The sequence below is a fragment of the Meles meles genome, chromosome 1 (assembly GCF_922984935.1).
Source record: "Meles meles chromosome 1, mMelMel3.1 paternal haplotype, whole genome shotgun sequence".
Lineage (NCBI taxonomy): Eukaryota > Metazoa > Chordata > Mammalia > Carnivora > Mustelidae > Meles > Meles meles.
This window is the reverse complement of record NC_060066.1, coordinates 170,672,403-170,686,971: the sequence shown is the minus strand read 5'-3', so window position 1 is coordinate 170,686,971 and position 14,569 is coordinate 170,672,403. Positions and strand designations below refer to the sequence as shown.

At 44.2% G+C, this 14,569-nt stretch overlaps 1 protein-coding gene across 6 annotated transcripts in view; it reads right to left on the bottom strand.

The window, feature by feature from the left end:
• Positions 1 to 14,569, bottom strand: part of DAB1 (DAB adaptor protein 1) — a 1,148,653-nt gene that overhangs the window by 129,441 nt on the left and 1,004,643 nt on the right. For all 6 annotated transcript variants that reach the window (XM_046006944.1, XM_046006943.1, XM_046006941.1 and 3 more), the window contains one exon: positions 9,790 to 9,888. In XM_046006944.1, the coding sequence (XP_045862900.1) occupies positions 9,790 to 9,888 (99 nt within the window). The remainder of the gene's footprint in view (positions 1 to 9,789; positions 9,889 to 14,569) is intronic.

Here is a 14,569-nt window from a genome sequence, read left to right as displayed (position 1 = left end):
GTGCCATGCTGGGGGGCAGTTCCCAGCTGGGTAACTGGTTGGATATTTGGCCTTGGGCAAGTCCCTTCACCTCTCGGGGTCTCAGTTTTCTCATCTGTTTAATGGGAGTAATAATACTTCCTTGGTTGAGTCCTTAGGGGACTGAAAGAAATGAGACCCAGCATGTCAAAGCAGCTAGCAAAGAAACCATTACCTCTTTGCCTCCTGAAAGACCAAAATTGATAAAAATGACTCATTAAGGGAAAGATATTACATTTCTGATTTACCAGATCTGGTTGAAATCATTCACGGTTTCACTTTCCAGGGTAATAGGGACATCCTTCCTGCCACCCTCTCCCCAATCATGAATTACGCCCTGTCAAAATGATCTTCCCAAGGCAGCTTGCTCATAGTACCAATTTCTAAAAATATGTTGGTTTTGAGCTATATAAATTGATTCTTTATTGTGATAAATTAAAATCCAGTATCATCCAACAAGACACTAAACATACAGAGACCCAATTTTTTCCCCTTAGATGTTCAGCCTCTTTGATATTAAAATGGATCTGGGGCTGTTGTCAGGTGCCAGGGAGCCTGGGAGGCAAGGAGAGAGCATGGAACAAACTGTAGGAGGAGAGAAAGGCAAAATAAGGAAGCCCAGGGATGGGAGAAGAAGCTGCCTATTTCCTGTTCTGTGAGCATCAGAGAGTGACTTGGGGGAGCCCCGAGGGGTGTTCAATCCTGGGCCCCTCACTTGTGATTTGCAGGAGGTCGAGGAGGGGGGAGGAGTCAGCCATCACTTCTTTTTAGGTTCTAGGTTTCTTCATTTGCAAATAAGTAGGTTAGTCCCTGCACAAGGCCCCTTCCACCCAGGACATCCCAGAGCTGGGTTAACTCTGAACCACGTACATTGTTCTTTCCCAGAACAATGCCTGCATGGCAAAATGAGCATTTTTGGCTCCAAGATCTGGCCCAGATGATCAGCATTTCATTATAAATTGACTTATTCAGTATTTCCTTGTACCCTTCTTCCTTCTCTTTTGTTCTACTGCTCCCTGATTACCTTCCCTCCTTCCTTCAGTGTCCAACTAGCATTTCTGCCACATGCCAGGGCCTATGAGAGACCCTGCAGATACAGCAATGGGTGAGTCAAGGCACCTCGTGGAGTGTGGCAGTCTGCTATGATGAGGAAAGCAGAGGATGCTGCAGGAACATTACAAAAGGATTTCTTCATTCTGCTAAGAGGACCTAAGAAGGTCTGTACCAAAGAGGGACAATATAGGTAATGACATAAAATCATCTGACATGTAGAGCTTTGTACATACCAGGCACTATTCTAAATCTTAAGGGATTAAATCCTCATTTAAACTTGCCCCATCCCTAAGACATAGGTATTTTTATCATTCCCATCTTAAAGATGAGTAAAGGAGACACAAGGTCTTTAAGAAAAATTATTTTACAATTATGCAACTGATCAAGAGTAAATCCATGATAGTCTGGATCTTGAGTCCGTGTTCCTTCCACTCTATCCACTCTCTGGTGCCTGTATCAGACTGGCAAGGAGTGTGGGCTGTGGATTCTAAAAGACTCGGCATGAATCCTGTAGGCAGGAGGAAATGCGTAAAGCACTTGGTCGAAGGAAGCACTTTGCCCGAGAAAGGTCTTAATAAATTTAACTGTTGGTACAACTGTGGACATTACCAGACCTTAAAAAATGAGGTATTTACTGTGTCAAACAGGGCAAAGGACATTCAGGGTGGAAGGGCTGCCTTGAGAAAAATCATAAAAGCTGGGCAGTGTGTAGTTTGCATCGCAAATGACAAGATGTGGTAGCTCCAGCCTTCTGCTCATCCACTGATGATACCCGCACGTCTGCCACATACACTTGGGCAGGGTATACCCTGCACAGATTCCATTGGAATGAGACACACAATAGCTGTCAAAAATGTCTCAAAACAATTTCCCAACAAAAGGCAATGACTCTTAAAGAAAAGGACCTGCTCCTGATTTGCACAAAGGCATCTTAAGAACTAAGAGTGGCCTTATAGTCCCTGTAACTCCTTCTGGGTACACTGAATAGTATCTGAGCTATAATGGGCATGCTTCAACCAAAACCCTTCCGTCTGACATTCCAGGCTTTATGATCTGGTCCCTGCCTGTCTTCTCTGTTTTTCTCTCACACCGATAGCTATTACCCATCCTCAGATCCAGAATAATAGACATCTCACTTTTTCCCATACCTGCCCTCCTTCATGACTTTCCCACTATACAGGTTTAGTAAACACTCCCAATAATTCCCTTTGCCTGGACACTGGTCTTCCAATACCCCCAGCTTCACATCTTGTCCATTTTTCAAGGTTTAGCTCTTTCTTCCTAAATCATTCCATAATTTTTCAGATAGAGGAAATTATTTTTTTAAACTCTCATAATTTTCATCTTTCTCTTACTATATTAATTATTCTTGCCTTGAGTTTTTAGTTATTTATATATGTCTGACCTCCAACACCGGAAGTTCAACAAAGGAATGGTTTTAGGCGGATTCATCCCTATCCCAACTAGAATGCCCCTTTCACTTAAAAAGCACTTGTGGAATGAATAAGTGAGTGAATGAATGAATGAATAAACTCATGAAAATTGTGGCCTAATTAAACAGGTATTCTTAATCTTTTCTAATCAAACACCTCTTTATAGAAAATATTTTGTAAGTCTTCCCTTATCGCCTGTAAATGATCATACAATCTACCCACAAACATAAAGTTCAAGCACATCAAAATGTCCTAATTGTAACATAAAGAAATAACAGATGATTTCAGACAAAACAATAATGTGAATGTCTACATGTAAATGCTTAGTTACAGCTTCGACAGAAGAACACAAGGACGCTGCTACATGTTTACCTTTTCTTATAATGAATAAATTTGGGTTTAAGAAGTGTTCAGTTCAATATTGCAGATGCTCTCTCCCGCATCATCTGACATTTTTAAGGAAGGGTCAAATGAGTCAAGTTATACCGAACATGACAGGTACCACGAAACTGGCAAACCAGCGCCACGTTGGTAACTCAAACCTGAAGAATATCACGGGGTATGGATTGTGAACAGCTCTTAATGGGGATCTGACAAAACCAAGTACTCCCCTCTTGCAGTTCAGTTGCATTTCTTGAAAATTCAGTATTATGGATATACTTTTTTTTTTTAAAGATTTTATTTACTTACTTGACAGAGAGAGAGATCACAAGTAGACAGAGAGGCCGACAGAGAGAGAGAGGGAAGTAGGCTCCCCACTGAGCAGAAAGCCCGATGCGGGGCTCGATCCCAGGATCCTGAGACCATGACCTGAGCCGAAGGCAGGGGCTTAACCCACTGAGCCACCCAGGCGCCCCAATATTATGGATATACTTTGCTTGTATGCAGAGTTAGGCTTTAGATTCAGTTCATTATAAAGAGGTTTGTTCATCTACACGGATGTCTAGTGAGACATGTGAAAGTTGTATAGCACAGGAAACACCCTATACTCCGTAGCATGTCTAGCATCCTTGGTCCCTAATAAATGAATAGGAGCATTAGGACCCTTTCCCCCAAAAGCTGTAACCACATATTGCCAATATAAAGTTCCAAAACACCCAGAACAAGGAAAGAACCAATGAAGTAGAGAATCAAGCTTGGGCGCTATAAAATGTGAACCTGAATTCCATTCCTACACATAATTGCCACACATAATAGCCTTGGGCAAGCCACTCATGCCCCCTGTACCTTTAGTAGACTCATCTGTAAAAGACAACAGTAAAACCCTCCAGAACTGCTGGGTGGCCAGTGAGTCAGAACACACAGAACGCGCTGGAAACCACACTGTCCTGCTTACAGGCTAGCTCATAAGTAGTCTTGGGAGAACTTTGTGTTGTGTTTCAGTGGTTCCCAGCCTGACGGGGATGCCCCAGAGACTCCCAGGTCCCAGCACTGTGCTCAATGGCCCCTTCGTCTTCTTCCCTTGTCTCCCCTCCCCAGGCCCACTTTCCTTCTTCTTCCTGAACTGCTCTCCTCAAGCCCCACTCAAAACATCCAGTTCAAACTGATGGAAGCACAGTCCTGTTTTTGATGGGATACAAGAAAAGGGACATCTGGTTTTCACTGAAGAGAACATTATTAAATTAGCCCTGAAATTTACGAGCAACCATTGCATTTAAAACATCATTAGCCCTCTATGATGAGCGATAACGTTTAATCCTGGGTCGCTCTGCACCTCTCCCCTGCTATGCCCTAGTAATTCTGCGTACATTTGCTGATTCTTAATCACTAAGTCAATTTATTTTTTTGTGCAGTGTTACTGAGCACCTACTATGTGGAAGTCATTGTGCTAACTAGATAGACAACAGTGACAAACAAAAAGATACGGCCTTGCTCATCGGCGTGTTTACAGAAGTGCTCAAGAAATACTTTCTGCAGAGAAGAATGAACACGCAGATCTTTCTCTTTAAAACCTCCGCACGTTTGGAAATAGTGTTTTTTCTTCCCTGACTCGCTTCTCTGTTCCTCTCTAGCTCACGCCTCCACTGCCATGTCTGTGTGCCTTTTTCTGTGGAAAATTCCTGAATATACCAGGCAATGCTTGGTCTTGAGCCCCTGGGTCCTGACAACTCCATTCACACCTGGATCGAAGCAACTGTCAGTTCGCTTTGTGAGCCTGGTGAAACCAGACTGTGAATAGCTCAGGGGCAAGGACCACATCTCATTCCTCTTCGAATCCCCAGGGAAACGGGCATCACGTGGCACGGAAGGGGCATCCGATCTGTTCTTGCCCAACCACATACCGGTGACACGGCCAAATTCCATCCGCAAGACATTTCCAGTACTAACTCCACTCCTTGTACCTTCCCTCAGGAAAGGTCATCGGCGTGAAAATGAGTAATGGTAACAATAACACAGAGAGAATACTGAGTCTGCTCTAGTATATATAAAAGCACATCATTTATAAAATTTGGCATTCCTAAGGTCTGAATGTTTACGTCTTCCCCCCCCCTCCAAATTCACGTGTTGAAATTCTAGCCCTCAAGGGGATAGTATTGGGAGGTGGAGCCTAGGGGAGATAATTAGGTCACAAGAGTGGAGCCCTTTTTGAATGGGATTAGTGTTGGGATTACAGAGGTTCTAGAAAGCATCCTGACCCCTTCCACCATGTGAGGACATGCAGCAAGAAGGCACCTACTATAAGGAAGTGGGCTCTCCCCTCCCCAGACAAACGAATTTGCTGGGACCATGATATCTGACTCCCCAGCTCCAGAACTATTGGAAAGAAATGTTTGTTATTTATAAGCTGAATCCTCTATGGTATTTTTATTACAGCACCAAACAGACTAAGGCAGGTATGTTATATGAGTGCTATCTGACTAGTATCAGGGCTTCTGAACCAGACTGCCTGGGGTTGACTCTCAGCTCTGGCTACTTAATTTACTGTGGGACTTAATTTGGATTTCAGTTTTCTCAGCTGTGAAATGATGATAACAATAGCACCTACTTCCCAGAATTGTAACGTACTTCAGAGGGTACATATAGCAGTACCAAATCAGGGCTGGCAAAACCAAAAGAACAAGCAGTATTTACACGTGATTATGGCAACAAGATTATTACATCCTCTTGAAAAGATGCAGACTACTGCCCTCTGTCTTGAGAAACAGACTTATTGTCAGTGTCCTGCAATATGTATGATTTTTTAAAGTCAAAAAACTATAGCAATTCTATGGAATAAAACTGTACATCAAGAGAGAAGTCAATGAGTTTCCCCGGAAAGACAGAAGATTTAAAATTGAAGGTTTGTTCTGAGTCTACAGCCGAGTTAGAGGGAGATGCTCCCCAAATCTCAGTTTCTTTATCTGCACAAGGAAGATGACTTCACTCCTTTCTGATTGGAGGACCCAGTGACATTGATATGAAATCACATCCACTCCTGATTTGCTACAGTTCCTACTATTACCAGTAACAATGAGTTTACATATGACATTTTCTGCATTCGCACTGATCCCTCTGACATATTATCAATATCCAGTTATCTGAAAATATGAACAGCTTTTCAATATTGATTTATTCCCTGCAATATGCTAATAATAAAACAGAATTTACCCATGTAAGGATTGGGATCAAGAACCCTTTGAAATTCCAGACAAGGTGTAAATTGCTGCAAAGGGTCTCTTTAATTGGGATCAAAACATTTTTGACAGCTTTTGGATTTTAAAATTCTAGCTATTGTCACGTTCTGCAAATGTTTCTTTTTTTGGTTTGGAAAAAAAAAAAACAAACCACAGTCAAGCTTGAGAATACTTGAGATATGATAAACAACTAAAATTTGTCATTCCAAATGACAAAAACCCAGCTTTCCATTTCCTTGATATGTAGGACAAAATACTTCACTTAAACTCTTATCCCGCACAATTCAGCTGGTCCCCTGCTGGGCGACAACAAAGGTTTAGTAAACTGTTGCTGCTCATAAACTCCAATGGAGGTTGAAAAACCCCCATCTGTCTGAAGATAAATCACATCAACAGGGATGACTTTAAGGAAGAAACAGATTTTTAAATCTAGTCTCAGGATTCATTCAATGTGACTTTGTTCAATACTTCATCCTCTACTTGACTCCCATCCAGAATTTTTCCATCGTGTGGCTGCTGCTTGGACACTCCTAAGTGATGGGGAACTCACTAGCACAGAAGGTGGTCCATCTAACTGGTAGAAAATTCCTCCTCCTCATAAACCCATACTGCTTCAAAGAAACTTGTATCACCCGATCTTGGTACTATCTGTTGGGTCACGCAGCGCAAGTCAGCTCCTTCTGCTACCACACAACTCTTGGGAGAGATGAACGCTATTAATAGGGGGTGTCCTGCCCCCTGCTGTCTCCGCTTCAGGCTTTTACACATTCAACCCCTTCTACTAGCTTTCTCTAGACTTGTGTCGAGACATATTAACAAGCTCAGGTTGCAGAAGCCAGATGCTACCAGGACCTAATATGAATCAAACAGAACTAGAGTGAAGTAAGTCTCTGCCTTCTCCCTGATTCTCCACCAGGGATCAGACTCTCCCCCCGCCCCAAAGTCAAATGCTTTGAGCTAAAATAATGATTTTACTGTTGTTCTCTTTTGTTTCCAGCTGAAGAATCAAAAATAACATGAGAGAGTTTGGTGGTATCTTTCTTTGGGGCCAGGTTAGCTACCCTTGACTGAGGATTTAGATCTCAGTTAATATAAACTACCTCCCCTCATGAGTTATAATTCGGTGATGGGGATTTTAACGATCCCCTGGGCACAGCTTATCTGACAGTGGGCTCCATAATGGAACAGCAGTGCCCAAAAACATGGCCCCTGGACAAGATAAAGTATCTGATACCCCACTTCACTCCTACTGCTTCCGTTATGTCAGCTGTCATGGCGGCAGGTAGACCAGAGAGACGATGACCTAGTATTTGGGCATATAAATCTTTCGGTTAGGCTTGATTCACATTACTGGTCTCCCTTCAACTAGGATGTTAAGGGAACCAATGACATCCTACCAGTTTCTACAAGCCCACACCTCTCTGCCTGCTGTGTGCAGCTCAGGAGGCTACACCTGTGCTGAGAAGTCTGGGTTCAACATAGTGTCTAGCCCTCCAGTGGTCTTGGCCCCCCTCATCAGGACACTCTCTGATTTGCCTGTGTCCTTTCTCAAGTGTGAGGCTCAAGACCGAACACAGGTCTCCAAATTGTAGTCTCCCCAAGAGAAGGAAAAACTTCCCCGGTTTCAGAAACGGTCCTTTTATTAAGGCAGGGAGGCTTTCATTAGGCTCTTATTTCTTCTGGTGTTCAAGCTCCTTTATTCCCAGTGCTCGTGCCCTCATTCTAAACTCCCTTCTCCCAAAGCATCCCCAGGTAGGCCCACCTCTCTCGACAACAGAGAGCTCAACTGCCCTGACAACGATTTGGGCCAACAGGAGGCCAAATCCCAGTTCTGCCTCCGACTTGCTCGATAACCTTGGCAAGGTCACTTACCCTGAGAGATAACAGGCATGAAGGCTGAGGGAGAAGACTCACGAGTCAGACTAACCTGGATTCTAATCCTGTCTCTAACCACCACTTACTTTCAATAAATTATGACTATGTTTCTCTCCTCAGTATCTCTAGCTGGAGAGGGTATTCCCATCTACCTCACAGGGCTGTCGTGAAGGTTAACAGAATTGGTATTTACAAAGGATTCACAACAATGCCTGGCACATATTACGTGCTTGATGAATTAATTGTTGTTATTATTTTTCCCATAAGACTGCTGTGAGGACAAAACTGAATCATGTATGTAACATGACTGATATGCATGTTAGTACACAGTAGGTACCCCATGAAGGGAAGTTATCACCATGAGCTTTTTTATAACGGTAAACTTCACATAACTAAAAATTTACCATTCTAAGTGTTTCTTGGCATAGAGTTCAGGGGTAAAAAGTGCATGGACAGTGTTGTACAGTGACCCTCCCCCAATCCATCACAACGCCATTTTCTTCTTCCCAAATGGTAACTCTATACTCACTAAACACTCACTCTTCATCACATGCCCCCCCCAACCCCTACCACAGGCCCTCACCACCACTATTCCACTTTTGTCTCTCTGAATTTCATTTCTCTAGATATGTCACAGAAGTGGAATCCTACAGAATTTGCCTTTTTATAACTGGCTTGTTTTACTTTGCATGTCTTCAAGTTTTCTTTGTGTAGTAGCACGGGTCAGAACTTTCTTCCTTTTGCTGTGGACTCATATTCCATTGGAGGCAGGCACCACATTTTCTGTATCCACTCATCCAATGCTGGTTTCTACCTTTTGGTCGCTGTGAATAATGCTGCTATGAATCTGGGCAGACAAATATCTATCCTATTACTAATTATTCAAAAATACCTTCTCTTCAAAACCCATTTTTACCGTTAAATTATCGTCCTCCTACCCATGTGGCATCCCAATAGGAGTCAGAATAAAGGGGAGAAAATATAATGCAAAATGACTAAGGGTGAGTAATTTTGCTGGTTAAGTCTGGTGGCACCTACAACATTTGAAAATTAACTTGGGAAGTGCAAGGGAGGTGATATGAGTCAAGTATTTTATAAGCTGTAAAACACGGAAGGAGTAAAAGGAAAAAAACCACGTCCATCTGACTCCTGCTCTCTGGACCCAACAGAGCATAGAACATTTTTCTGTTTTCCCCTTATCATCAGTGAACAGGACACCACCAAAGTCAGGGCAGCCCTGGGGATGAGTGTGTGAGCTAACTGCTGCTGGGGGGGTTGATAAAAACACAAACCATTTCCTTGGCAGGTTCAACAAACACATCAGCCCTGACATTTCCTGGTCATGCGGTGACAGATCTTCCCAAGATTGAAAACTCCATTCTTGGCGATTACAGCAATTGCAAGGTGGCACAGGCTAAACTCAGGAGACTCTAGAGGCCCTGACCAAGTCAAAAGACATTCGTGCGTCCACCTCTAGGATGCACGTCATTAAAGTTGCCAGCACACAAAGAAATTTAACTTCAGCGCTCACATCACCCACCGCGCTTCAAAGCTCATCAGTCTCCCGCTAGATTCCCGGCCTGTGTGACACTTTTATCACAGTCACACTGTTAGAAACACTGTGGCCAAGTCAGGGAAGAGCCTCCCTTTGATGGACGATCACAGTTGATCAAGTTTGTCAGTCGCTTTATGTGTTTTTATGCTTGTTTGATATTCCTGCCCAGCGAGGAGAGGCTTTTAAGGGCACATCTATCAATGGATTCAATTTCATAGTGCCATGTGATTCTTTCACTTACCCCTGTCTTCTCGTCAAAGATTTTGATACCTCCAAAGGAGATGGTTAAAAAGATTTTCTGTTTGTGTTCTCCTTTGGAACGCGCGCCAGCAACAACGCCCTGTTGAAAGAAGGACATGGTTTTTACTTGAGAGTGTATGTACATTTGAAGATTCCCTCCAGTCCCGGTGGCAGTCAGATACCACCCACCAATACCACCAATCACTCACGCTGCTCTCTCTCACACTCGCCCCTTCCATTCTTCCCTCCCCAGCGTGCTGGCCTCTTCTTGATGTTTTAGGGTAAGTGGTACCCTAACGTTATATCTAACACTGTATCAACAGACACCTGAACGCTGGTTCACATGACTACTTAAAATTTACAGAACGCCTCCTGTATGCCTAGATATCGGCTCAGAATCCAAGACCCTAAGATAAATACAATATGATCCTCTTATTAATAATATGTTTCTGGGCTTCATACTGTATATGGTTTCAACCTATTAAGTAAAGAGGAGTCACAGAATATATTCCTAAATGTGATTTTATCTTTACTTCTGGAGACAATTTTCACCGTCATCGATTTTAGAGAGTAGAAAGAAAATAAAAACCACGGCCAGACTGCATGTCTCCTTTTGTCTGGAAAAAATACGATCACCAGAGTTACATGCTTACGGTTTGCAGTTTTTACCCACACAAGTTTTCTTTTTTCCTTTATCCTTTTCAGTAGGAAGGTACCTATCAAGCACATCCCATTGATCAATGCCCCTGTCTCCCCACTTTTCCAAACTTTTTATAAACCAAAGCTACGTATCCGAGTCAGTTAGAAGGCAAACATCACAAACAGCAGGGGTGTCGCTCTGCTCACTGCTCTATCCCGGGTGCCCAGGACAGTCCCTGGAGGGAAGAGGCACTCTGTTATTCTTGCAGGATGAATGTGCTATCCAGAGATCTCCCACAGTTGATATGATGTAAGTTAAGGGCGAAGACACTTGCTTTTTAAACTAGCTTTTAGGGTGGCCAGTGATAGGGAAGCACGGGCTTCCTAGGAGGGTGTCACTCAGAGGGTGAGGACAAGAAATCTGCATTAAGAGTTTTGGAGCTTCTAACCCCATCATCACTGTCAGACTGCCCTGAGTGCAAGATCAAGTCCAATTATTAGCAGTTATAGTTCTGGGCTTCTAGGAGTAGGACAGTTGAAGATCAGCATGACGTCATGTTTCTGGGAGATAAAAGTCATCTGTGCTCTCATCAGAAGAGCATGTTGATGACCCCAGTGTCAGAGAAGCAGCGGTATTCAGAACAGAGATGACCAGAAGGCACAGGGATGGGGCACCCCCTTTGAGGCTGTTTGGTTATCCTCACTGTGGGTACCGGAAATGTTCTGTGCAATCCCGATGGCTGGTTTATGCTCCTGGCTCTCCGTGATCTTGGGCAAATGACTTAATTCTCACTGCCACTTCCTCAAGTGTAAACACTATCTTTGCATGGGGAGAGAATTAAATGAAAATTTAATTAAGAACCCAGTACAGTCCCTGCAGTACTACAGGGATGTCACGAAAGTTAACTTCTTCTAGTAAACGAATGACTGTCCCTAAAACTCTGTGCTCTGGTTCCTGATTGGGGACCTACTAGCAGGAAATCCACTCCCTCCCAAGTCACCGATTCATTCTTGAGTGCCACTTACACCACTGCAGACACACAGAATGTCAGAGCTAGAGAAAGTCTTCCACGTTTCCTGCTGACAAGTGAGGAAAGTGATGTCTGCGAGGTGGGGGTCGGCCGTGCTGAGGCGGCATAGGGGGCTGGCAGAGAGCTAAGCCTACAACTCAGCTCTCCAGACTTCCACTGCAGGGGACACCTAATCCTTCCTGCGGTGGCTTCTTTCCAGCAAGCCAAAAACCTCTCCAGGTAACCCTCCCCAGCATTGCTCTTTTGGTCCCTTAGGACTGCCGCTCAGTTACCAGAGAACCCTCCGACACTGCCTGTCCTCTCAATAGTTGAAGAGAGTGACTCACCCCCCAAAGCTAAGTCCTCTGTCTCTGTAACGGTCCTGCTTAACCGGAGGTTTCTAGAGTCCTCAATGTGCAGCTTGCTTTCCTGTGAATTCACTGAGGGGAGATTCTCAGGAACATGGAGAGAACAGCCAAAGTTAATTCTTATTTCTAAAGCTATCTTTTTGGGGACACAGTCTCTGAACCCTGTCCCCTTTGCACCTCCTTGGTTCCCTTTTCCTCACGGGTCCTTACTGCCATCTGACATACTTATTGGTTCATCTGGTGACCATCTGCCTTTGCCCAGTAGAACGAAAGCTCATTTGTGCCCAGAACTCTGTTTTATCCATCCTACGTGCCCAGTTGAGAATGGAGCTCAGCCTCAAGCCAGCACTTGAAAGGAGAAGTGACTCTCCCTGCCACAGGGAGTGGGCCCATGGGACTTTGAACCCTGGGAATCTTCACTTTGAATGATGGGTTCTTGGCTGGATTTGGAATCAAATACCTGATGCGGCTACCTATCTGTAGCTAGACCTCCAACTTCAGATCTCCAGATGTAACACAGAAGAGAACAAGAAGTAGCTCCATCGTAAAGGGAAGGACTGGAGGGACTGTGTCAAAGGAGCGGGAAGTCCTTCCTTCTTGTTAAACTCCTCTTAGGAGAGAACATCACAGTCCTTGGTGGGGAGAGGGCGGCACCTCCAATCAAGGAGAGCTGCTCCAATGTCTCTGTCCGGGAAACAGTCCTCACAGTCCTTAGCTCCCTGAATCACTGCTGCCTCTAACAGCAGAATGCAGCTGTACACAGAGGGGACGGACAGAATGGAAAGAGCCCACACATGCGTTCCAGGAGAATTTCTGCTTCGGGCTGCTGGGGGTGGCTTTCCATGACAAATGAAAGAGGGAAGGACTCTCCATGCAGGGCTGTCTTTGGGGAAATAAAACTCTAATTTTATCAAGCATGTTTCTCCTGTGAGACAGGACCCCGAGTCAAGCTCTGAAAAATTGCGCTAAGGCCATGCAAGTTTGCCAGCAGACGGCATGCCTCACGGTCTCATTTCTCCACAAGATTATTCACTGCCGGGATGCAGAACCAGCAGAGGTCCAGGAGACAGCTCGGAAGGGTGTGTGTGTGTGTGTGTGAGGACGGGGGAGGGAGGGGTGGTCAGAAGATGTGGCGGTAGGTGCCTTTCGGGTCTCTGTGCCTCACGTTAGCCACCTAAGTCACTGCTGGAAATCTGGAAAATACAGTCAAGCATTTTCTTGGGGACCTACTCTTATGTGCTACAGGTTCTCTTCCCTGTCATATAATGTAGCCCATGCCCTAATCCTAGAAAGTAAAAAATCATCTCCCTTAATTTACATATAAGGAAACATAAGGCCAGGACCTGAAGTGACCTCCTGAAACCTCAAGGAACTAATAAGATGTTGGGCTTCCTTCTGTTATAACCTTGCTTTTAGAGTTTTTTGGGAACACATAAATTTAAAAAAAAAGAGAGAGAGAGAGAGAAAAGACTGCACAATATACTACAGATATGTCAAAAATGTTTTGCAAACAGCCAGGTGGAACCATCGGTTCCCAGACTCCACAGTGAAGGGGAAGTTTAAATGAAAATAATCACATTTCCTACCTCATAAGGGTGTTCAGATATTAGATATTAAAAACAGTTACACCCATACAGCACTTAGCACAGTGTGTCGCATGTCAGGAGAGCTGGGTGAGTAACAGTTATCATTATTACGGGTACTAACACTCATACTACGAAGCAATGCCATGCGCCAGACGCTTGTGAAATGATGGACACGAACATCCCTCAGGGAGTCACACATAGGTAGTATTTCCATGAAGGAAGTGACACACAAAGGGTCAGATGCATCAGGCAGGATTAACAGGCTGCCCTGTCCACCTACGGGTCCCCTGAGGATGAGATAAGGGGAAGTACAGGACAGGGCTCTGAGAAACCCTACCCGGCACAGTGCATGCACATAGTGGGATGGCTGTGATCTCAGTGGACCCTGAAAAGCAGGTAGGAAAACACAACAGATTTTGGGCATGGATGGCTGAAAACCTACAGTGCTATTCCAGAACATTCTATGATTTAAAAAAAAAAAAACAAAAACACAAAAAACCAACAACAAAATACTGGTGTCTAATTCCAACCATCCCAATTATTAGCTACAATTGGAAAAAACTAACCCCAAATTTTACTTTTCCCAGTTAAAAAGGAAAAAAAAAAGAATTGAAATATTCTCCTCTCTTCTGCTTTGTGCCCAGAGCCTGGCCCCTGTGGACTTCATTCCTTGCTGGGCTTCCTGCCCTCTGGATTCCATTTGAGTTTCACCAGTGCAAGACGGGCGGGAGATCAGAGGGTGGTTGGGGAGAGAGCTCAGGGTATTCTAAACACATCCTTTCCTTCCTTGTCCTACAGCTCTGGCAGTACCTATAGTTTTGCTTGGTGAGGGAGTGGGCTTCCTCCTCAATCCTGCTCTCTGTGGGTTTTAGTAAATATATTTCCTCCCAGGGTGGTGGCTGCTTTCTACTGTTGCAGGTTCCTGAGAGCATCACCATCCCTAGTTCCCTTATTTAACCTTACCTACCCTTTCTAAGTGTCTCTTTCATTAAAGTGTCCTCATCTCACCTAGCCAGGGTAGCTTCTGCTTCTTAGAGGACCCCAGATGACACATTTAGAGCTCTGAAATTAGCCTTCCAGGCATCGTCTCTGGGAGAGCTCATCCCCTCCTGGAGTTTCAACCACCACTGTTTTGCCCAAGGACTCTGAAAGCTGACTACTTTGTAAGTAATCAATGA